The sequence below is a fragment of the Macaca nemestrina genome, chromosome 1, assembly GCF_043159975.1.
Source record: "Macaca nemestrina isolate mMacNem1 chromosome 1, mMacNem.hap1, whole genome shotgun sequence".
Taxonomy (NCBI): domain Eukaryota; kingdom Metazoa; phylum Chordata; class Mammalia; order Primates; family Cercopithecidae; genus Macaca; species Macaca nemestrina.
In genome coordinates this window covers 131,420,938-131,438,471 of record NC_092125.1, presented here as the reverse complement: position 1 = coordinate 131,438,471, position 17,534 = coordinate 131,420,938, and the positions used below count along the sequence as shown (strand labels likewise).

Below are 17,534 nucleotides of genomic sequence, written 5' to 3'. Positions count from 1 at the left end.
CATACATACAATTACATTCTGCATATCTAGGAATGTGATATGATTCAGTTAAGAACAGGGGACTTCATTCTATTCCGTCTTTCATTGGAGTACATTAAGGACTTAGAAAAGGACATTACTGTACCTCATTCAGGCCAGAGGGTCCATTGCTATTGACAGATTTTCCTAATTTCTCCAAATCTTTAATTCTGTAGTAGAAATAAGCAAAATGGTGCCCATGGTGTCCCAGTGGTCTTGATGAGTTGTGATTCCTTTGGGGCCTTATTTACCATTTGGGGGTAACTTAGATTTTGTAGGCAATGAGACTAGCTTGTTTTTAGCATCTTAAAATTCATGTGATGTACACTGTGACATTTATTTAAAAGCAAATCCACTGAAAAAGTGAGGGAAAACACATTCATCATTGTTGCAATTTTATTGTTTCTCTCCAATCCATTTCTACCCTGTACTAATTGGCCATGTGGGTTAAGAAGCATTTGTGTAGAGTGAAGATGCCATTGATGAATAAGCCTTCTTCCTCTTGTTACTATATTGCTGATTCTATAATTATCCAGTGTCCCACTCTAGATCTGAGCAGCATAGCAACTGAATTATAGGCGCTTTTGGAACAACTGAGCCCCTGATATGCTTTTTTTTCTCTACCCTTTCTGTTAATGGTCCTGATGTTAGTATCAGTTTTCTTCCCTAAGTGTATGCATTCTGATATATGGATAATTGGACGTTTATTTATGAGATAATATTAGCCTTGGAGTTCAAGGGTTCTCAGCGATGAACTGATCCAAACTGTACCAATTGCCAGGAAATGTAAACACTAAATTGAGTGTTAATCAAACTATAACCTACTGCTATACTTAAAGTTATATGTTTCATTTCTTCTGCAATTGTGTATATACATACACATATTTATGCACCATATATAATAATATATATAATATATACTACCACACATCTTCTTTCAAATAGAGTGGCTCTTTTAAAAATGAAAAATATGAAGTTTCAATTATTTATTTTTTCAGCAACCATGTGGCTTTATACTTCACTGTATAAATGACTGTATGGCTCTGCCTGGACGTTTACTACATTGTAATTAAGGGTTGTGGTCCAGTCGATAAAATATCCTCTTTGCTCAGGAGATGCTCAATAAGTGGTTAATTGACCTAAACATGGTGGGATAGTAAAAACTATCCAGTTCTTGAGATAAAAAGCATGAAAAAGTTACATTCATTGTTTGTGGCAATGGCCTCTCTACTAAGTGAATAAAAAGCTGAGGATGGCTAATAATCTATGAAAGCATTTATGAAATGTGGGAACTATTTTCAGTATTTTATAGAAGCATCTCCACTAATTTATGTAGCAACCATCTCATTAAATAAGAAAGTTGAATACCGATTTTATTGCTATTTGATATTTGTATTATATTAGTTGCCAAGTTTTGTTTTAGGTTAGCTAAAATAAAAATAAATATTGATTAATTAGTGCAGTTTATTTGACAATCAAATTATTTCTAACATTGTGGTCCACTGGAGAAAATTAATTTAGAAGATCCGTGATGTTACATATATTAAGGATCAAGTCCTAAGCATAAGGATGCTATAGAAATATTATGCAAAGTTCAACAGGAAGAATAAAAAGGATGAATGTGTGCCTATTTAGATTAACCCTCTTTGTCCAAAATATCTTTTTCAGTATTGGAAGGGGCTATATGTGGGGGGTTATATGTGGGTTAGAAAAAACAAACAAATGGGATTAAAAAAAGAGCTGAGGAGAATATAGAACTACCCAACTGCAGTACAGATTATTTCCGTCTAGGTAAACCAGACAGAATACCTGTAGAAAGAAAGCTCATTTCTAAAATTGAGCAAATCCCAGAAGTTGTTTTCTGTGTTGTTCATTCAAAAACATAACTGACATACTTTTAAGTTTCAGGAAGTTTACTAACTAGAATCATTCTATTGCCTATCCTTACTTCAGTAGAGCGCATTTGTACTTAGCAGATGCTGGGTCACTACATGCAATGCCTATGTGCTTGGGTTTATTGTGACATGCTAGGAATAAAAGAGTGAATTGATTCTCAGGGTCTGGAATGGTTTCTCTATAACAAATGGACCTCCTCCTCAAAAGAAAGTCAAAACCCCACACAGACAAATCCTACAGATTGTCACTTGCAGAAAATCTTTAACCAGATATTTTATAAGCTAATACAAAATGCATCTGGATATTTCTTTGTAAACCTCATATTATTGAGGATACTGGGTAATTCTTCATTGGAGATATACTTCTAATCTTATTTTGTGGAGACACCATCTGGCAAGCCCTGTCACTAACTAATATGGACATTAAACTAAAGATATTTCTTAATATAAAAAGAATCAAATATAACAGCAGAATTTCCTTATGTAAGTAATATTTACCTATTGTATATTAACCATAAACTCCACAACTTGAATTATAAAAGCAGAGCATATAAAAGAATTATTTAAGTGTTATGTTAAATAAATAACTTTTCCCTTGCTTAGTCTTATAATGCCCTGCCATTTTGGCTCAAATAGGATGTGGCTAAAAAGATGCATTTCTTGTTATGAGTAAAACAGATAATTCTCTGTTACTTGAGATAGGTAATACTCTGTTGAAAAGTGTATAAATTATTCCTATGACTCCTTATAGAGTAAATTCATTCACCAGATATTTATTGAGTGACTTTTCTTCACCAGGTAGTTTTCTAGGCATTGGAAGATACAACATGTAGAGTGAACATGATAGACATTGTTCTTGTCCTCGGAAAAAAAGTCTAGCAAGACACATTGTACTACACATGCAATGATAATGAAACAAGACAAATCCAATCATTAGTGACATATCAGGGTTTGGAAGTGCGTGGCAAGGACACCAGCCTAGTCCGGGAGGGCAATGAATGATTCTAGCAAGACACAACATTTAAACTGAGACCTGACGAATGAATAGTTTATCACATGTGGCAGATGAAAGTGTGTTGATGGAGGCTGGGTACATAGGGGAAGGAGTGTTTCAGGAGCAGAAACAACCAGCATCTTATAACAGCTCCATGGTAAGAGAGTGTAAGGCACACATGACTGGGACTTAGTGTGTGACGAGAGAAGTGGCAAAAACTAAGCCTGGAGATGCAGAAAGGGCCACACGTGAAGGGTCACGTAAGCCATGGACTGTATCCTATGACATAAGGTATCCATAGGAGATTTTAAGCAGAGCAAAATAATTTCAGGTTTATACTTCAGAAAATCCCTTGGGCAATAATGTGTACAATGAGTTAGAGAGGAATGAAAACTGGAATCACAGAATCTATTATACAAAGTTGACTGTTAGGAGACCAACCGTAAATGAAAAAATGCAGACTGTGTTTGACGAGGAATAAAGAGCTGAGGATTCTTGAACGTGTGTTTAGGCCTTCAGGTTTACCTTATTTCCTCCTGATTCATTTTGTTGGATTCTTTTAGAAATCCTGTTATGATGACAGAGGAGCCTCCAATGTAGCAATTTCCCACACTATTTTGAGACTGCGATAACCAAATGCAACATTTTGCATTTTGGATCTCTTTTTATCACTTGAAGCATATTTGTAAAATTGTCTTTACAATGTTCTTGTAAGCCACTCAGATTTTATTTTAAATGTTTACATTTATTCACTGAAGTTTTCTTTACTAGAAATTAATCATTTTTTTGTGTGTTCTTTACTTCTCTTCCCAATTTTCCTGATCCACAAAAGGATGTATTTATCTTGAGAGAACACTGTCGATGGGTATTGACTTGCCCTCCCTGTCATGTCACATCATGTCAACAACTAAAATACTGATCCTAAATAAACTTATAACTCTTCCTTATTTGATTCATGACCACTTGTTTATTTTACATTCAAGTTGCAGACTAGTCCCATGTTGACTTCAACTGAATAATTAGCTCATGGATATCATGAAAGAATTTGTAACTCAGACCAGATTGGACCACACATTTTAGGAGGCAAGAACTAGAGTCCATGACCCATGCATGTCACATGCTTGATTCTTTACGTAGTGGTGAGTTCCTATTGAAGTAGTTGCCACCTTATCATTTCTTGAGTAGATCAGAGCAGTTGATGGCAATTCTGTAAATTGGAGGAATTGTTTCCATTTTCTTTAATAATTGCTGTTTGACATTTGGTCCCAGGATAACTTACCTTTCCCTAGTCTCTAAATTTCTCCACTAACCGAAAAAAAAAAAAAAAAAAAAAAAAAAAAAAAGCCTTTTTCCTCTAGCCAAGCAATGACTGATATCACATATTGGAAAATAAAATGTATATCCACTAGTGTAGTCCATAGAATTGACTGTATTTGCCAGACTACTTATTTGAAGCCACCAAATGGTAACACAGTGCTCTAAAAATCAAGAAATCATTAGTCTAGCACAGAGTACCCAGACATGCTTAAGTCAATAGGGGACACTTCACACTTAGAAAATGGGCTCTGGTTTCTTTATAATTAGATATTTTATGACTCTTTATAAAACGTAAGAACACAATTTTCTTTGAAACTATATAAAAATGTAACTTAGACAAATGAAATTGCCATACTCACTTAGCTTTTTCATGCAGTCACGAAGTCTGGTTTCCAAGCTCAGTACTCTTTGATGTAGTTCCTCGTAGTCATAGGCACCAATTTCCTCCTGAATTCCAGTGAGGACAGCAGACAGATTCCGTATTTCCTCCTTGAACTGGGTGATTAACTTAGCATCTGTTTTGTACTGTTCCAGCACAGGGATCAAAGGCAGGAGCTCATCCATTTTCTCTTTCAACTCCTGTGAAAAGCAGTCTATTGTTCCTGAGAGTCATTTAAAACAGATCATGCTACTCTGTTCCTTTTATTATGATACTTAAAGGAAGTTATTAAAACAGCTTCAACATTTCTTATTGATTTTTGGTTGAAATTAGGTATTTTGTGAAAATTTAAGTGGTCATGTGATGATTAGTAGTAAGTCCATTTATTTCAGCTTTTCCATACAAGAATCTTTCTTTAATGCTTACTTTTCTACAGCAAATGTCTCCTTGTTATAATTAGAAAAACTTCCTATGGTAGAAACTAGGGGTTATATACTATCTCGTTTTCTGGTAACATTTTATATAGTGAACGATGTATTATCTAATTAAGAAATATAAGCAGAATCCATCTTCTAATTATGAATTAAGTTTGAATAAAGTGACTGAAAATAGATCAAATACCCTATGATTATCCAGTTGAGTCTAATCATCCACCTACTAAATATCCATGTTATGGGGCACATACAGAAAATTTTGGACTCTGGATCAGCTTTTCTCTGACACTTAGAATTTTTCCATCATGGCCATCTGCCAACTTTGTTTTTCCTTTGTGCTCAGGTATTCCTTGATCTTTTAAATATCAATTTTAGCACAACTTCATTATGAGGTAAGTTTAGAAAGTATAATAAATCACGTGAAGCTTCCCAAGGCTCAAAGAAATGTATGTTACTGTTTACTAATTTGAATTATTACCTATACTTCGACTCCATTTATTTTACCATAGATAATTTAGAGGTCGTTATGTATGGCAGAATTGCTTGCCCATGTAGTGAATTAACTCTTTAAGAAACCAAAGTGTGTAATTTATGTAACAGATGAGCCAGTTACACAGAGTTGTTTGAAGCTGAAGCATTGACTTTCATCAAACACACACACACACAAATACACACACACACACACACACACACGAAGTGTATGTTGTCAAGCAGTATCCCTCACCCCTAGACATAACAGGACTGAAGCATGCCTACAATTTCACCTTGAGTTTCTAGACATGTCACCTTTACTTTTTTCTCTTTAACTTCATAGTAGTGGATAGGTGTATATATATTTACTTATTTATTTCAGGAGTTTGATTCAATTACTAATTTATTAGAAATAATATCATTTGTGGAAAGAGTTGTCCCTCTTATGATTATTTGAGAATAATACATAGGTGCTGTCAGAAATCATACTGTACACTAATGTAAGGAGCTGAAAATTGCATTTTTAGATTACATTCAGGAGATGTTATTACTATAAATGCATTAAAATAGCAGGAGCTCTCATTGCTGCCCTGATTTATGGGCTTGAGTTTCTTGTGGGGAAATTTCCACTTGCTCTGTAAGTTCAGAATCTTTGAATTTGTTCACATGTACATATTGAGTGGGAGGCTATGGAGAGACTTAATAATGAGAAAGATTCATAAATATCACAGTCGAAGGCAGAATTGCAGAGCTTTGCTCATTTTGTCAGCTCATTTGGAAACAGACTTATTAGAGTATCTTGCAGCATCCCTAAAGGAAGACACAATTGTTTCATTAGGATTTTAATGAGAATATTTCTGTTAGTATCATTTTCTGCACATTATAACAACTGTTACAATCAAAGGTTTTACATTATACTATGGCCATATTTAAAAGAGAGCAATTCAATGTGAAAATGCTGGTAGCTTTTCTTCTCCCTCAATTCAAAACTAGGTATTTAGATTTGTTAATCTTTTCAACAATTCCTAAGCTGATGATTGGCAATCAATTGTGAAACTCTGGAAACTTATATGAGAGCATTAGAAAGTCCACCCAATGCTCATATCAAATACTTAAAAGATTACAGTAGAATAGCATAGATCTGTGTTTGCTAATCTCTTCTAAAATTTCACTTTCTATTATGTTGCTTTTATATCCAAGTTCTTAGCTAGAGTAAGCCAACATCAATCTCTTCATCTAAGAATGACAATCTCAAGTATAGTAGTTGGTATAAGCTTTCTGTCTGAAAGAGTGTAGAAGACAAAACCTACTTAACATTCTTGATAAGATGGAAATTGTGTATCAGAGGGAATTTTTTTTTTTTCTTTTGAGATGGAGTCTCGCTCTGTCGCCCAGGCTGGAGTGCAGTGGTGCGATCTCGGTTCACTGCAAGCTCCACCTCCGGAGTTCACACCATTCTCCTGCCTCAGCCTCTTGAGTAGCTGGGACTACAAGCGCCTGCCACCACACCTGGATAATTTTTTTTGTATTTTTAGTAGAGACGGGGTAGGAAGATTTTTTTAAAAGTATTCTTTAATATTGAATTTACTTTGGAATGTTCCATTTCCTCTTTTCAAGTATAGTACTAGCACCTAGAACAAAATTCAACTCATGGTAGGTCTCAACAAATAAATAAATTCCACAAATATATGTTGAGCACCTAATTATTATTATTTGTAATTCGGAGACCTAAAGTCTACTTGGAGAAGCAATGCAGCATTAGTATTAGGAGGTATAAGTCTGGAGTTGGATTTTGTGTGTTGAATCTTGGTTCTCATGCATATTAGATATATGTCTCTGGACAAATTACTCAACCTCTTTGATATGGTTTGGCTCTGTGTCCCCACCTAAAGCTTATCCCAAGTTGTAATGCCCACATGTCGGGAGGGACCAGGTGAAAGGTGATTGTATCATGGGGGCGATTTCCCCCATGCTGTTCTCATACTGAGTGAGTTCTCATGAGAGCTGATGGTTTTAAAGTGTGGTACTTCTGCATTCATGCTCCTCTCTCTCAATCTCTCTCTCTCTCTCCTGCTGCCTTGTGAAGAAGGTGCCTGCTTCCCCTTCCACCATGATTATAAGTTTCCTGAGGCCTCCCCAGCCATGCAGAACTGTAAGTCAATTAATCCTCTTTCTTTCACACATTACCCGGTCTCAGTGCAGATCTTTATAGCAGTGTTGAGAATAGACCAATACACTCTTTGGCATCAGTTTCCTTATTTTTAAAATGGAAATGAAAATAGTGCCTGAGTTATAAGATTGTTGCGAGGATTATACAGTTAATATCCTGAAAGTGCTTAGAACTGTACTTTGAATATGTATAATATTCTGAAAAATCATTATTGTTATTATCATTACTGTTATTTGGATTTTGACATATAACTTCAGCATATACTTGGAATACATGAACTAGAAAATCCAAGTCATTGTCACAGGTGCTGCTGCTTGAAAATTGTTTTCTTATCAGTAGCCTGCTGATTTGCTGCTAGGCAATTTACAGGACTAGGCACATTATTTCTTTGGGGTTTATCTGAGTTTTGTATCCTTTTTGTTTCTTAGTTTCCTGTCTTTTGTCAAAAGTTCCCAAAGATGCACATGCTTCATCATGCATTTCCCAGCCCTGTCAACCCTTACACTCTCGAGCTGTCCTTTGGCTTTGCAGAATTCTCACTGCATTGTCCATCTGTGCTAAACAGTCTGAGCTCCTCTCCTCCTGACTAGTTCCTTCTGGGAATGCTCTTCCCACACCTAAGGTGCCAGCTTACTATTTTCTACTTTGCCGATGACCTCAGCATTGGGTTCACATTGTTATTTTACCATCTACACTCTAACCCTGAGCACTGAAAATTGACATAGTAAATCTTTGGTTTTCTTGACTCCCCCTATAATTTAGTAGTGGGGGGGTAGGGTCACTAGTATGAAACTGCTTTCTCATAACTCTTCTCCTGGTCTTTTTAAAGCAAAATTAATTGCTCTTCCCTTTGTACTCCTAAGTAATGTTTATGCCTCCATTCACCATCAATTCACCTGCCTGTTAGTTGTCTTTCATAGAAGAGAGATTATGTATTATACATCCAGCAGAGGGGCCAGCCACACCTTGTGTGTGGTATGTATGTGCTCAATAGATATTGGCTAAAATTAATTATTTTGCTCTTCAACCTCATATTCTTCTCTGTTTACCATTTATCCATAAGTTTCCTACTTATCCAGTTCACTTATACTCTCATTTTCAATAATCTTTAAATTTAAGTATATTCTAAATCTTGCTCTAGTTTGTCCTAATTTCTTAACCTGCTGGCTTTGCTTACTTCTCTCTTCAATTTAGACCTCATGACTAATCACTTCAGTTCCCTCTCTTTTCAATACCCTTAACTTTCTTGCCCTCTTTTTCTTCTGTTGTCACCTTCTGGGTAAAAGTTTAAAATGAGTTCAGAGTGTAACTCTCTTCCATACCTCTTTACTCAATCTCTTGAGTACCACTGAAGAAAATTACAAAACCATGAAACTTTCTGCCACATTCAAATGTGTTATGCAGAGACTCAGTTACATGTTCCTCACTAGCTCCCCACCAGACACCATTATGTGTAGGAAGCACTCCTTTCGTTTCCAAGGACTTGAATTCAGATCCACTCCCTCAACATCAGCCGTGAATCTCACTTCCTAATTCACAAGAAATCTAGAGGCTATTAAGTGGGCAACCACAGTGTTTTATGAACTATGGGTTGTGCCTTGGTAAGGCAAATGGTTTACTTTTAATGGGAGCTCAAATTGCATTAGTAGGCCAAGAGTTTTTTTCTTAAAATTCATAACTCTTTCATATATAGTTAACAAAAGTCCACATAGCATGATTTCTTTCTCCATTTTCAGTATTTGTAAATAATTACCAATAAAACACTTAAAATCTAGAAAAATATTTGTATAAATTTATGAAATAACTCTCTCCATATGCTCATATTAATGGCATAGTTATCTCTTTAAATAATTTGTACCATCTACATCTTTCTTCATATTAGCAGGGCAGAAAACCATTAGAGAAACATTTATAATTTAATTATTAATTTTCCTTGAGGAAATTTTCCTTGTTTCAGAAACTCCACCAAACTCTATAATGATGAAGCTTTTTTTTTTTATAGCAAGGCTTCTATGTCGTCCTACCAGCTAATGGTCAGTTTCAGTGGAGAGATGACTGAAATCCCTATGAGTCTTTTACCTTGCACACATGGGCCAATGCATAGTCATTTCTAGCTGAGTGCCCCACTGCTGTCCATCCCACTCCGTGTCTGATTTGGATTGACAAGATTGCAGAAGTCAAACCTACCTGAAAATGCTTGGTCATAAGTGTCTTTCGATCATCTTCAATCTGCCGAAACTTTGCCTTCAACCCTTTCATTTGGGTTTCCATTTTTAAAACATATTGGAAATCTCTCTGAGTTCTCAAGTTTAAGACTTCAATAGACTGGGACATGTTCTGAACCTGTTAAACAAGAATATTGTCTGCACATTATTATCTGTTTAAAGGTTTGTGCAATCACTAAAAAAATAGCAAAAATGTCGTTAACATTAAAACTAGAAGTGCAAAATTCATAATTGCATTCCCACATGACACATTTTCAGAAGAACAATTCTTCAAGATAAACATTTAAACAATTCAGCAAGAGAAAATTATACCTAGACAGGAAATTTAAAAATGGGCATTTTATCATTAGAACTGACTGAATATAAATGAGTTTAATACAATAGAAAAATAAGCTTTAAAAATAGGATTTTCATTTTAAGGCTTTGTAAGCTAATAACACCCCAACCTGTTAAATGTCAAAATAAGTTGTTTCTATAAATACTAATTCTAACTTCTTAAATATCTAGGATGTTTAGCAATTGTGGATGGTAGTGAAGAGTTGAAGAGGCCTAGAATGCATTCATTCTAGCTCAATAAGTTCTTAATGGGCCTGAAGTACTCCCAGGGGTGAGACTGAATTGACCAAGACAAGTAGCAGTACTAGAAGACTCCCTAAATTGGACAGCATGGTGTTTGAGGAACCCGGAAAATGGTAACTGCATCAAGTGCTTGGTAGACAGGTCTTAAACACATTTTAAGCCAATGGCACCATCCCAGGTTCACTGAACCCTGGGCTGTTTAGAAGTAAAAGAAGAGGCAACCTATAAAGCATGCGGAAATGAGAGGAAAAAATGACTGGTCTAATTTTTGCAGCAACAAAAGTCTAAAAACAAAGAGAAAGCATCTAATAATGGGGGATTTGTTAAATAGAGAAATGGAATATGAATGACCCATTATAAAGAATAAGATAGATCTCTCTACCGTTAGTACTCAAAGCAACAATTTTGGTATCACCTAGGAGTTTGTCAGAAATGCAAAATCTCAGAAAGGCTCATCCAGAACTACTGAATCAAAATCTACATTTTGTCAAGATTCCCAAGTGATTCCTATGTCTATTAAAGTTTGAGAAGTACTGCTCAACATGGAATGATTTCAATGAGAAAAGCAAACGTAAAGATCTTTACATACTTTCATCTTTTTTGTTGCTGTTGTTGTTGTTGCTGCTGTTTGTGAGATGGAGTCTCACTCTGTCACCCAGGCTGGAGTGCAGTGGCGTGATCTCAGCTCACAGCAACCTCCACCTCCCGGGTTCAAGCAATTCTCCTGTCTCAGCCTCCTGAGTATCTGAGATTACAGGTGCATGCCACCACGCCTGGCTAATTTTTGTATTTTTAGTAGAGTTGGGGTTTTACCATGTTGGTCAGGCTGGTCTCGAACTCCTGACCTCAGGTGATCCACCCTTCTTGACCTCCCAATATGCTGGGATTACAGAAGTGAGTCACTGTGCCTGGCCAATCTGTTTATTCTAAATCAAATATACATACTTGCACACACACATAATAAGTAGAAAGCTATTTTCATTGAAAAAATGTGAATTACAAAGGGATGACTTGTTCAGACACAAATTTTTGTCATCAGATAAAGTGACAACGCTTAATGGATCAACCAAATGTAAAAGTCCCGTAGTTGATACATTCCTTAGAACTATAATATTGGCAAAAGGTAATGAATACTGCCTTGGCCTGCCTCAGTTCTTTGCCTTTTTTTCACCCTTTTCTATTCCCTTTTCTATTCCCTCTGCTGTCTTGATCCATTACCTTGCCCTATTTGAATCCTGTCCTTTTAGGACATAATACAGTCTGGCTTATCTTAAAACTAATTGTGTTATGTGGATGTGGGGTAGGGGCAAGGAAGTGGCTTTTCCTCTGTGAGCTCCATGAGGTTAGAAGCTGTGTCATACTCATATCTCCTATTTCCAAAACCTTACACAGAACCAGGCACAGAATAAGTGTTCAATAAATATTTATTGAGTGAAATTATCTGGGTTTGTAATAGTAATAATAAGTAATTAGAATTTTAAGGAGAGTTTTCCTCCTCCTGTCTCTGGTTAAGCAACAGCATTATAGGACTATAAGTATTTCTTAATTTACTAAAAGTTTAATATTCAGAAAGCTTTATTTTTATTTTTAAAAATATCTAGTCTCGCACAAAATTACTAAGACAACATTGAAAGCATGGTGACGACATTGTGGATAAATGCAATGCTTTCAACATAATTTTCTAACTTCATTTGTGGTTAAACATGAATAGGGAAAATCCATTTGCATTAAAAAAACTGTCTACCTATTTACATATGCCATTTGTCTAGCATTAGCATAGCTGATATACTGGAAATAATTCTATGTACCTGGGCCAAGTCCTACAATTAGAAAATGATGGGAAAGATAAGGTATTCTGGATAAAGTTAAAATAGACTGTCTTTATTTCTGTCTTTGACTCACCCTATAAAGTTAATTTTCAACTTCATTTGTGTTACAGGAAAATGCACTGAGATAATTTTTGCTAAGACTTGATTGTGACCTATATTGCAGAATCATGTGTAATTAGAGGAGCTACATTAGGGGTAATGGCTAGAGCTAGAGCTGTCTAATTGGGCAGGATTTGGCTTCAGGTTGTCTTAAGCATCTCCGGCTGGCTGTATCTAAGATTGTTTAGTTTCCCACTGGCTATGGAGGCCCACAGAGCATCAGTTTCCTGATGATACAGGAGTCTGGATACCCATGACGACATATATAGGGAAGGAGAACTGTCTGCTATGTTCCCTCTTTTTGTCGGCTTGTCTCTGCGGTTGTTCTGTGATTCAGCTTTTCCAGAGGTGTTTCTGTGATTAGGATCTCTCAGCATAGATTGGCAAGTTCATTGTCACCCTTCCCGGATAATTTTTTTGGAATTTTTATTTATTCTGGTTCTTTGTATAAATAAAATATCTGGGGATTTTCTGAACTTAAACACAAATTAACTTAGATTTTCAGTCTCACTCATGATTAGTGCAGCTACCTGAAAAAAAATTCTATTAATTAAATATGTTTGGACAGCCTTGAGTTTAACACTTATAAACAGATGTCTTGACTGCAGGACTTAACAAAACCTTTAGTAGTAAACTGTGTATTAGAAATCTTCAAGAGTGAGGTATCATATACAACGTTTCTTAAATTTATGTTGTTGGTGAGGATGATGGCAGTGTCCAATTCAAAAAATCACACTTTAGGAAATATTGACTTAGATAATAGAAGGCATCTTTAACTTACAGGGAAGCTACATAGTTAACAAACAAATAATTTTTTTAGGTGAACAATTTTAGTTTTGGCATACTAAGACCTGAAATACTGTGAAACCAATTATATATATTTTTCTAATATCCAATAGTATAAATACTTGTTAAAAATGGTAAACAGAGCGTAACTTAAATAAGTGTGGATATACCAATGGCATTTTGTATGATACTGTTATAGCATTGAGAAAATGCAAACAGACCTGTTACAACCCACAACCTACTGATCGAGTGACACTGGAAATTTTTCAACCTAAAAACCACCAGTTTTCTTTCATATAAACTTAGAAAGATAGCTACCCCTTCTGCAAGGATTGGATGAAGTGGATACAAAACATAATACGAAAATATACTAATAATGGGAACTATTGTTGTGAATATTGTTTTTATTAACAATATTCCCTTCTATATGACTAAATCAATCTTTTTGGTTAAAAGTGAAGGAGGTTCTTAAAGGTCGTGCTCTTGTTTGCCCTTTGGTGCCTTGGATATATGTGAAACTATAGAGAGATGAGCAAGGGACTGGCTCAGTCTGAAATACTGTGATATGCCAGACATCTTTTCTTTGGATCAGTGCAGCAAGCCAGTGCTACTTAACCTCCTTCAGGCCACTGTAAAAGAGCGCACACAATTTACGATTCCTCTGTTGCCCTAAAACTACTATAGGGTAAATGTAACACATCTACCCTGTGGTGACTTCAAATTTGTTAATAAATTTTGTTGTTTTTTTGTCATTTATGTATTAATAACTTTTGAAAAGCATGATGTTCTAGAATTTCTTGAAAACATTCAGACAAATTACCTGTTGGATGACAAATTACCTGTTGGATGGATGGAGTGGCCATATTAATTTCTACGATTATTTTCAACCAACCAGTATAATGCTTTCATACATTTTTGCTTTATTCATCTTTCACTAATTCCCAGTTTTTACCATAGCTCTGAAATACATTTCACTTTGAACTTGTAAAGGGAATTATCCACCTTCTGACATTTATACTTTACTTGAAGTTTTTCAACTGATTTTTGAAGAAATGGTTGAGTCTATGTGTAGGTGTATCTAACGGTGTACTGGAAAATAGCAACACAGTAGATAAAGTATGGTGTCTAAGAAAATCTCTCACCTTAGTTTATGTAGAAAAAAAGGTATTTCTGGGTAGAAAAGAAGATTGGTGAAGAATGTTGATTATCTGAAGGGAAATACAATTTAACAGAACAGCAAAATTGGATGTAAAAGATTAGATCTTTTTACTAATGTAAATAATTTCCCTGGTAAACAAACATTAAAATATATATTTGAATTTTTATATAAATAAAAAATCAACATTGGAAAATAAACCCAAGAATAATCATAATTCTCGCTCTGTCATCCAGGCTGGAGTGCAGTGGTGAGTTCTTGGCTCATTGCAACCTCCGCCTCCCAGGTTCAAGAGATTCTCCTGCCTCAATCTCCCGAGTAGCTGGTATTACAGGTGCACACTACAACACCCAGTTAATTTTTGTGTTTTTAGTAGAGACGGTGTTTTGCCATGCTGGCCAGGCTGTGTTGCCAACTCCTGGCCTCAGGTTATCCACCTGCCTCGGCCTCCCAAAGTGTTGGGATTACAGGCATGAGCCAGCACACCGGGCCTTGTCATGGTTTCTAATAGTTAGATGCATGTTAGCTGGAGTCATTAATCTGAATGAAAATGACATATGTTCTTGTTGAAAGACAGATATTGAGGGAGCCGAAAGGATGGGATCTTACCATAAAAGGAGGCTTAAGAGGAAAGAGCCAATAGGTGATGATAGCTTCAAGCAGAGGGGAAGGAGAAACAGACTACGCTTTGCATAAGCACATGAAAAAAATCTTAAAATCTTAGAGCATCAATATACTTGCAAATAATATACAAAGAGGAAACTTATTTTCACTATATAGCAGTGGAAGAAAGTCACCATGGCAGCCTGAAATTGTGTAAAGAAGGAGTGTCTCTATTAAAAATAAAACTTGATGATTTCATTTTTCTAGCTTCTCTTCATTTTTTGTTAAAAAGTTTCTATTCAATGCCATAAATGTGTGGGTGATCATGAAAGTGACATCACACCAAGTGAATTGTTAAGCATGATGTCCTCTAAAACACATACTAATTTATCTTATTATTCCTAATGACTTTTAGAATCCAAACACGTCATATTTCCATAATCTGGCCATCCCAGCTGTCTTACTACATTTAGAGCCCAGCACAGTGAAAGTCTGAGTGAGAATATTTGATAGAACCATTGATTGGTTTTCCTCCCTCCCAACTAAACATAAATAACCTTTCATGAGCTCACATTTATGTGTAAAAGAGAAAAAATCAAAGACATTCTGCATTTGATTGTTATGAATCCATATTAAGTAAATTATAGAGAGAATGGTATTGAATGAAATTGAAGAGCTTAATGTTAAACGGAATGACTTAGAGAATGATGATAAACACTTGGAATTATTCATTATCTGTCCAGATAGCTTGCATATCACATGCAATTATTTTAACTTTCTTGCAAGGTTTTCATGGGATTCAAAAGTTTGAGATCCAAGAGTGTAGTGTGATCCTGAGAGTCAAACTGAATTTTTGGCTTCAGAATAAGATTTTTTTTTATTATTTCTTAATGAGATATTAACTAGATATTAAGATATATGGTAGAGAGCCAGTCTTAAGTTGCCAAGTTTAGAAAAAGTAAAAAGTCATAGAAATAGGACAAGGACAACAGCAGGAAGCTTCAGGTAACCCTTTCAAGGACCCGAAAAAAGCTTATTTGAGAAAGGAGACGAAAATGGAAAGAATCCTCTTCACTATTATCGGCTCTGCCATATTTCCTTTGCAAAGAATGGTCGATTTTACTAAAAACATGCATAGGGGACACAGGACACCTACCTTTTCCAGTAGTTGGCGAAGTTGCCTGCTTTTGGCATCCCGGGAACACAGGTTTTGTTCCGGAGCAACAACTGTGCAAATGCACCGCCCATCAGGATCTTGAGCTGAGCTGTATACCTGCCACCCTTCTTTAGGACTAATCTGAGTCTGAGGAAACCAATGGGAAACATAAAACACAGACTCCCGTTACAGGATAAAGAGAGTGTTGGTTTGTAGCATTTCAAGTAAAACATGTTTTTGATAATTTAAGTTTGCATTTTTATTCTTTAAAGTTATCAGAGAGATATTAAACAATTTACATAGGCCGCACAGCTTCATTCAGTATACCCTCCTTATCAATGTCCAAAACAAGATCCTTTCTTGTCTTTAGGTGCCATATTAGTAACTGATTTTGATCTCATACTATATCCCAATGGTTTTTCCATATTGTGATACTTTAATGCAACTTTAGAAGCATCTAGTAACTACTTCATCACATATGACTAGTCTTTCTACATAAGATCTTCTTAACAGTAAATGGCAATTACTAATATTAATATATTATTTTCTAATTATAATTCATGTGTGACATTCTGAAACAAAGTCCAGTTTCAAGGAGGTTTCCTATATATTTAAGGCTTAATTATTAATAAAGTGGAAAAGAGATCATTGATGACATAGGGTAAAAATAATTAGACCAGCACTATTTTGCAAGAAATGTAGACTTTTAGAGGACTTAGAGTTTTTGGCAGAGTCTGCCAAATTGATTTTCCCTTCTGTGCACTTATCACTCTACCTTCTTAGAACTCAAGTGTGAAGGGGTGGTATTCCAGTTCTACTGCAGGTTTTCTACGATTTATGCTTCTAGATTTATCTTCTGTACCATGCAACAGAAACCTTTAACCAAATCAGTCTGTGTGTGTTGTGCAAGCATGCCATGTTGATTCACGTCTTTGTATGTCACTTACTTCATTTTTCCTGCTTGGAATGACTCCTTTATAAACTATCAATTTATTCAGCCCTTGTGATTTCTACCTGTTGTGAAGAAATTGTCTGTGTGTGTTTTTTTTTTGTTTTTGTTTTTTTTTTGTTTTGTTTTTTTTCAGACAAAGTCTCACTCTGTCGCCCAGGCTGGAGTGCAGGGGTAAGGTCATAGCCCACTGCAGCCTCCTGGGCTTAAGCAATCCTCCCACCTCAGCTGATATCTCAGCTCACTGCAACCTCTGCTTCTCATGTTCAAGTGATTCACCTGCCTCAGCCTCTTGAGTAGCTGGGATTACAGGCATGTGTCACCATGTCTGGCTAATTTTTGTATTTTTGGTAGAGGTGGGGTTTCACCATATTGGCCAGCCTGGTCTTGAATTCCTAGGCTCACCTCAGCCTCCCAAGTGCTGGGATTACAGGAGTGAACCACTATACCCAGCCTAGCTATTAGAAATGTAAA

At 35.8% G+C, this 17,534-nt stretch overlaps 1 protein-coding gene across 3 annotated transcripts in view; it reads right to left on the bottom strand.

The window, feature by feature from the left end:
• The window catches only part of LOC105485485 (olfactomedin 3), a 203,149-nt gene that overhangs the window by 20,915 nt on the left and 164,700 nt on the right, over positions 1-17,534 (bottom strand). For all 3 annotated transcript variants that reach the window (XM_011747879.3, XM_011747878.3, XM_011747880.2), the window contains 3 exons: positions 16,112-16,258; positions 9,866-10,021; positions 4,584-4,803 (listed from right to left, as the gene is read on the bottom strand). In XM_011747879.3, coding sequence (XP_011746181.1) covers positions 4,584-4,803; positions 9,866-10,021; positions 16,112-16,258 — 523 coding nt within the window. The remainder of the gene's footprint in view (positions 1-4,583; positions 4,804-9,865; positions 10,022-16,111; positions 16,259-17,534) is intronic.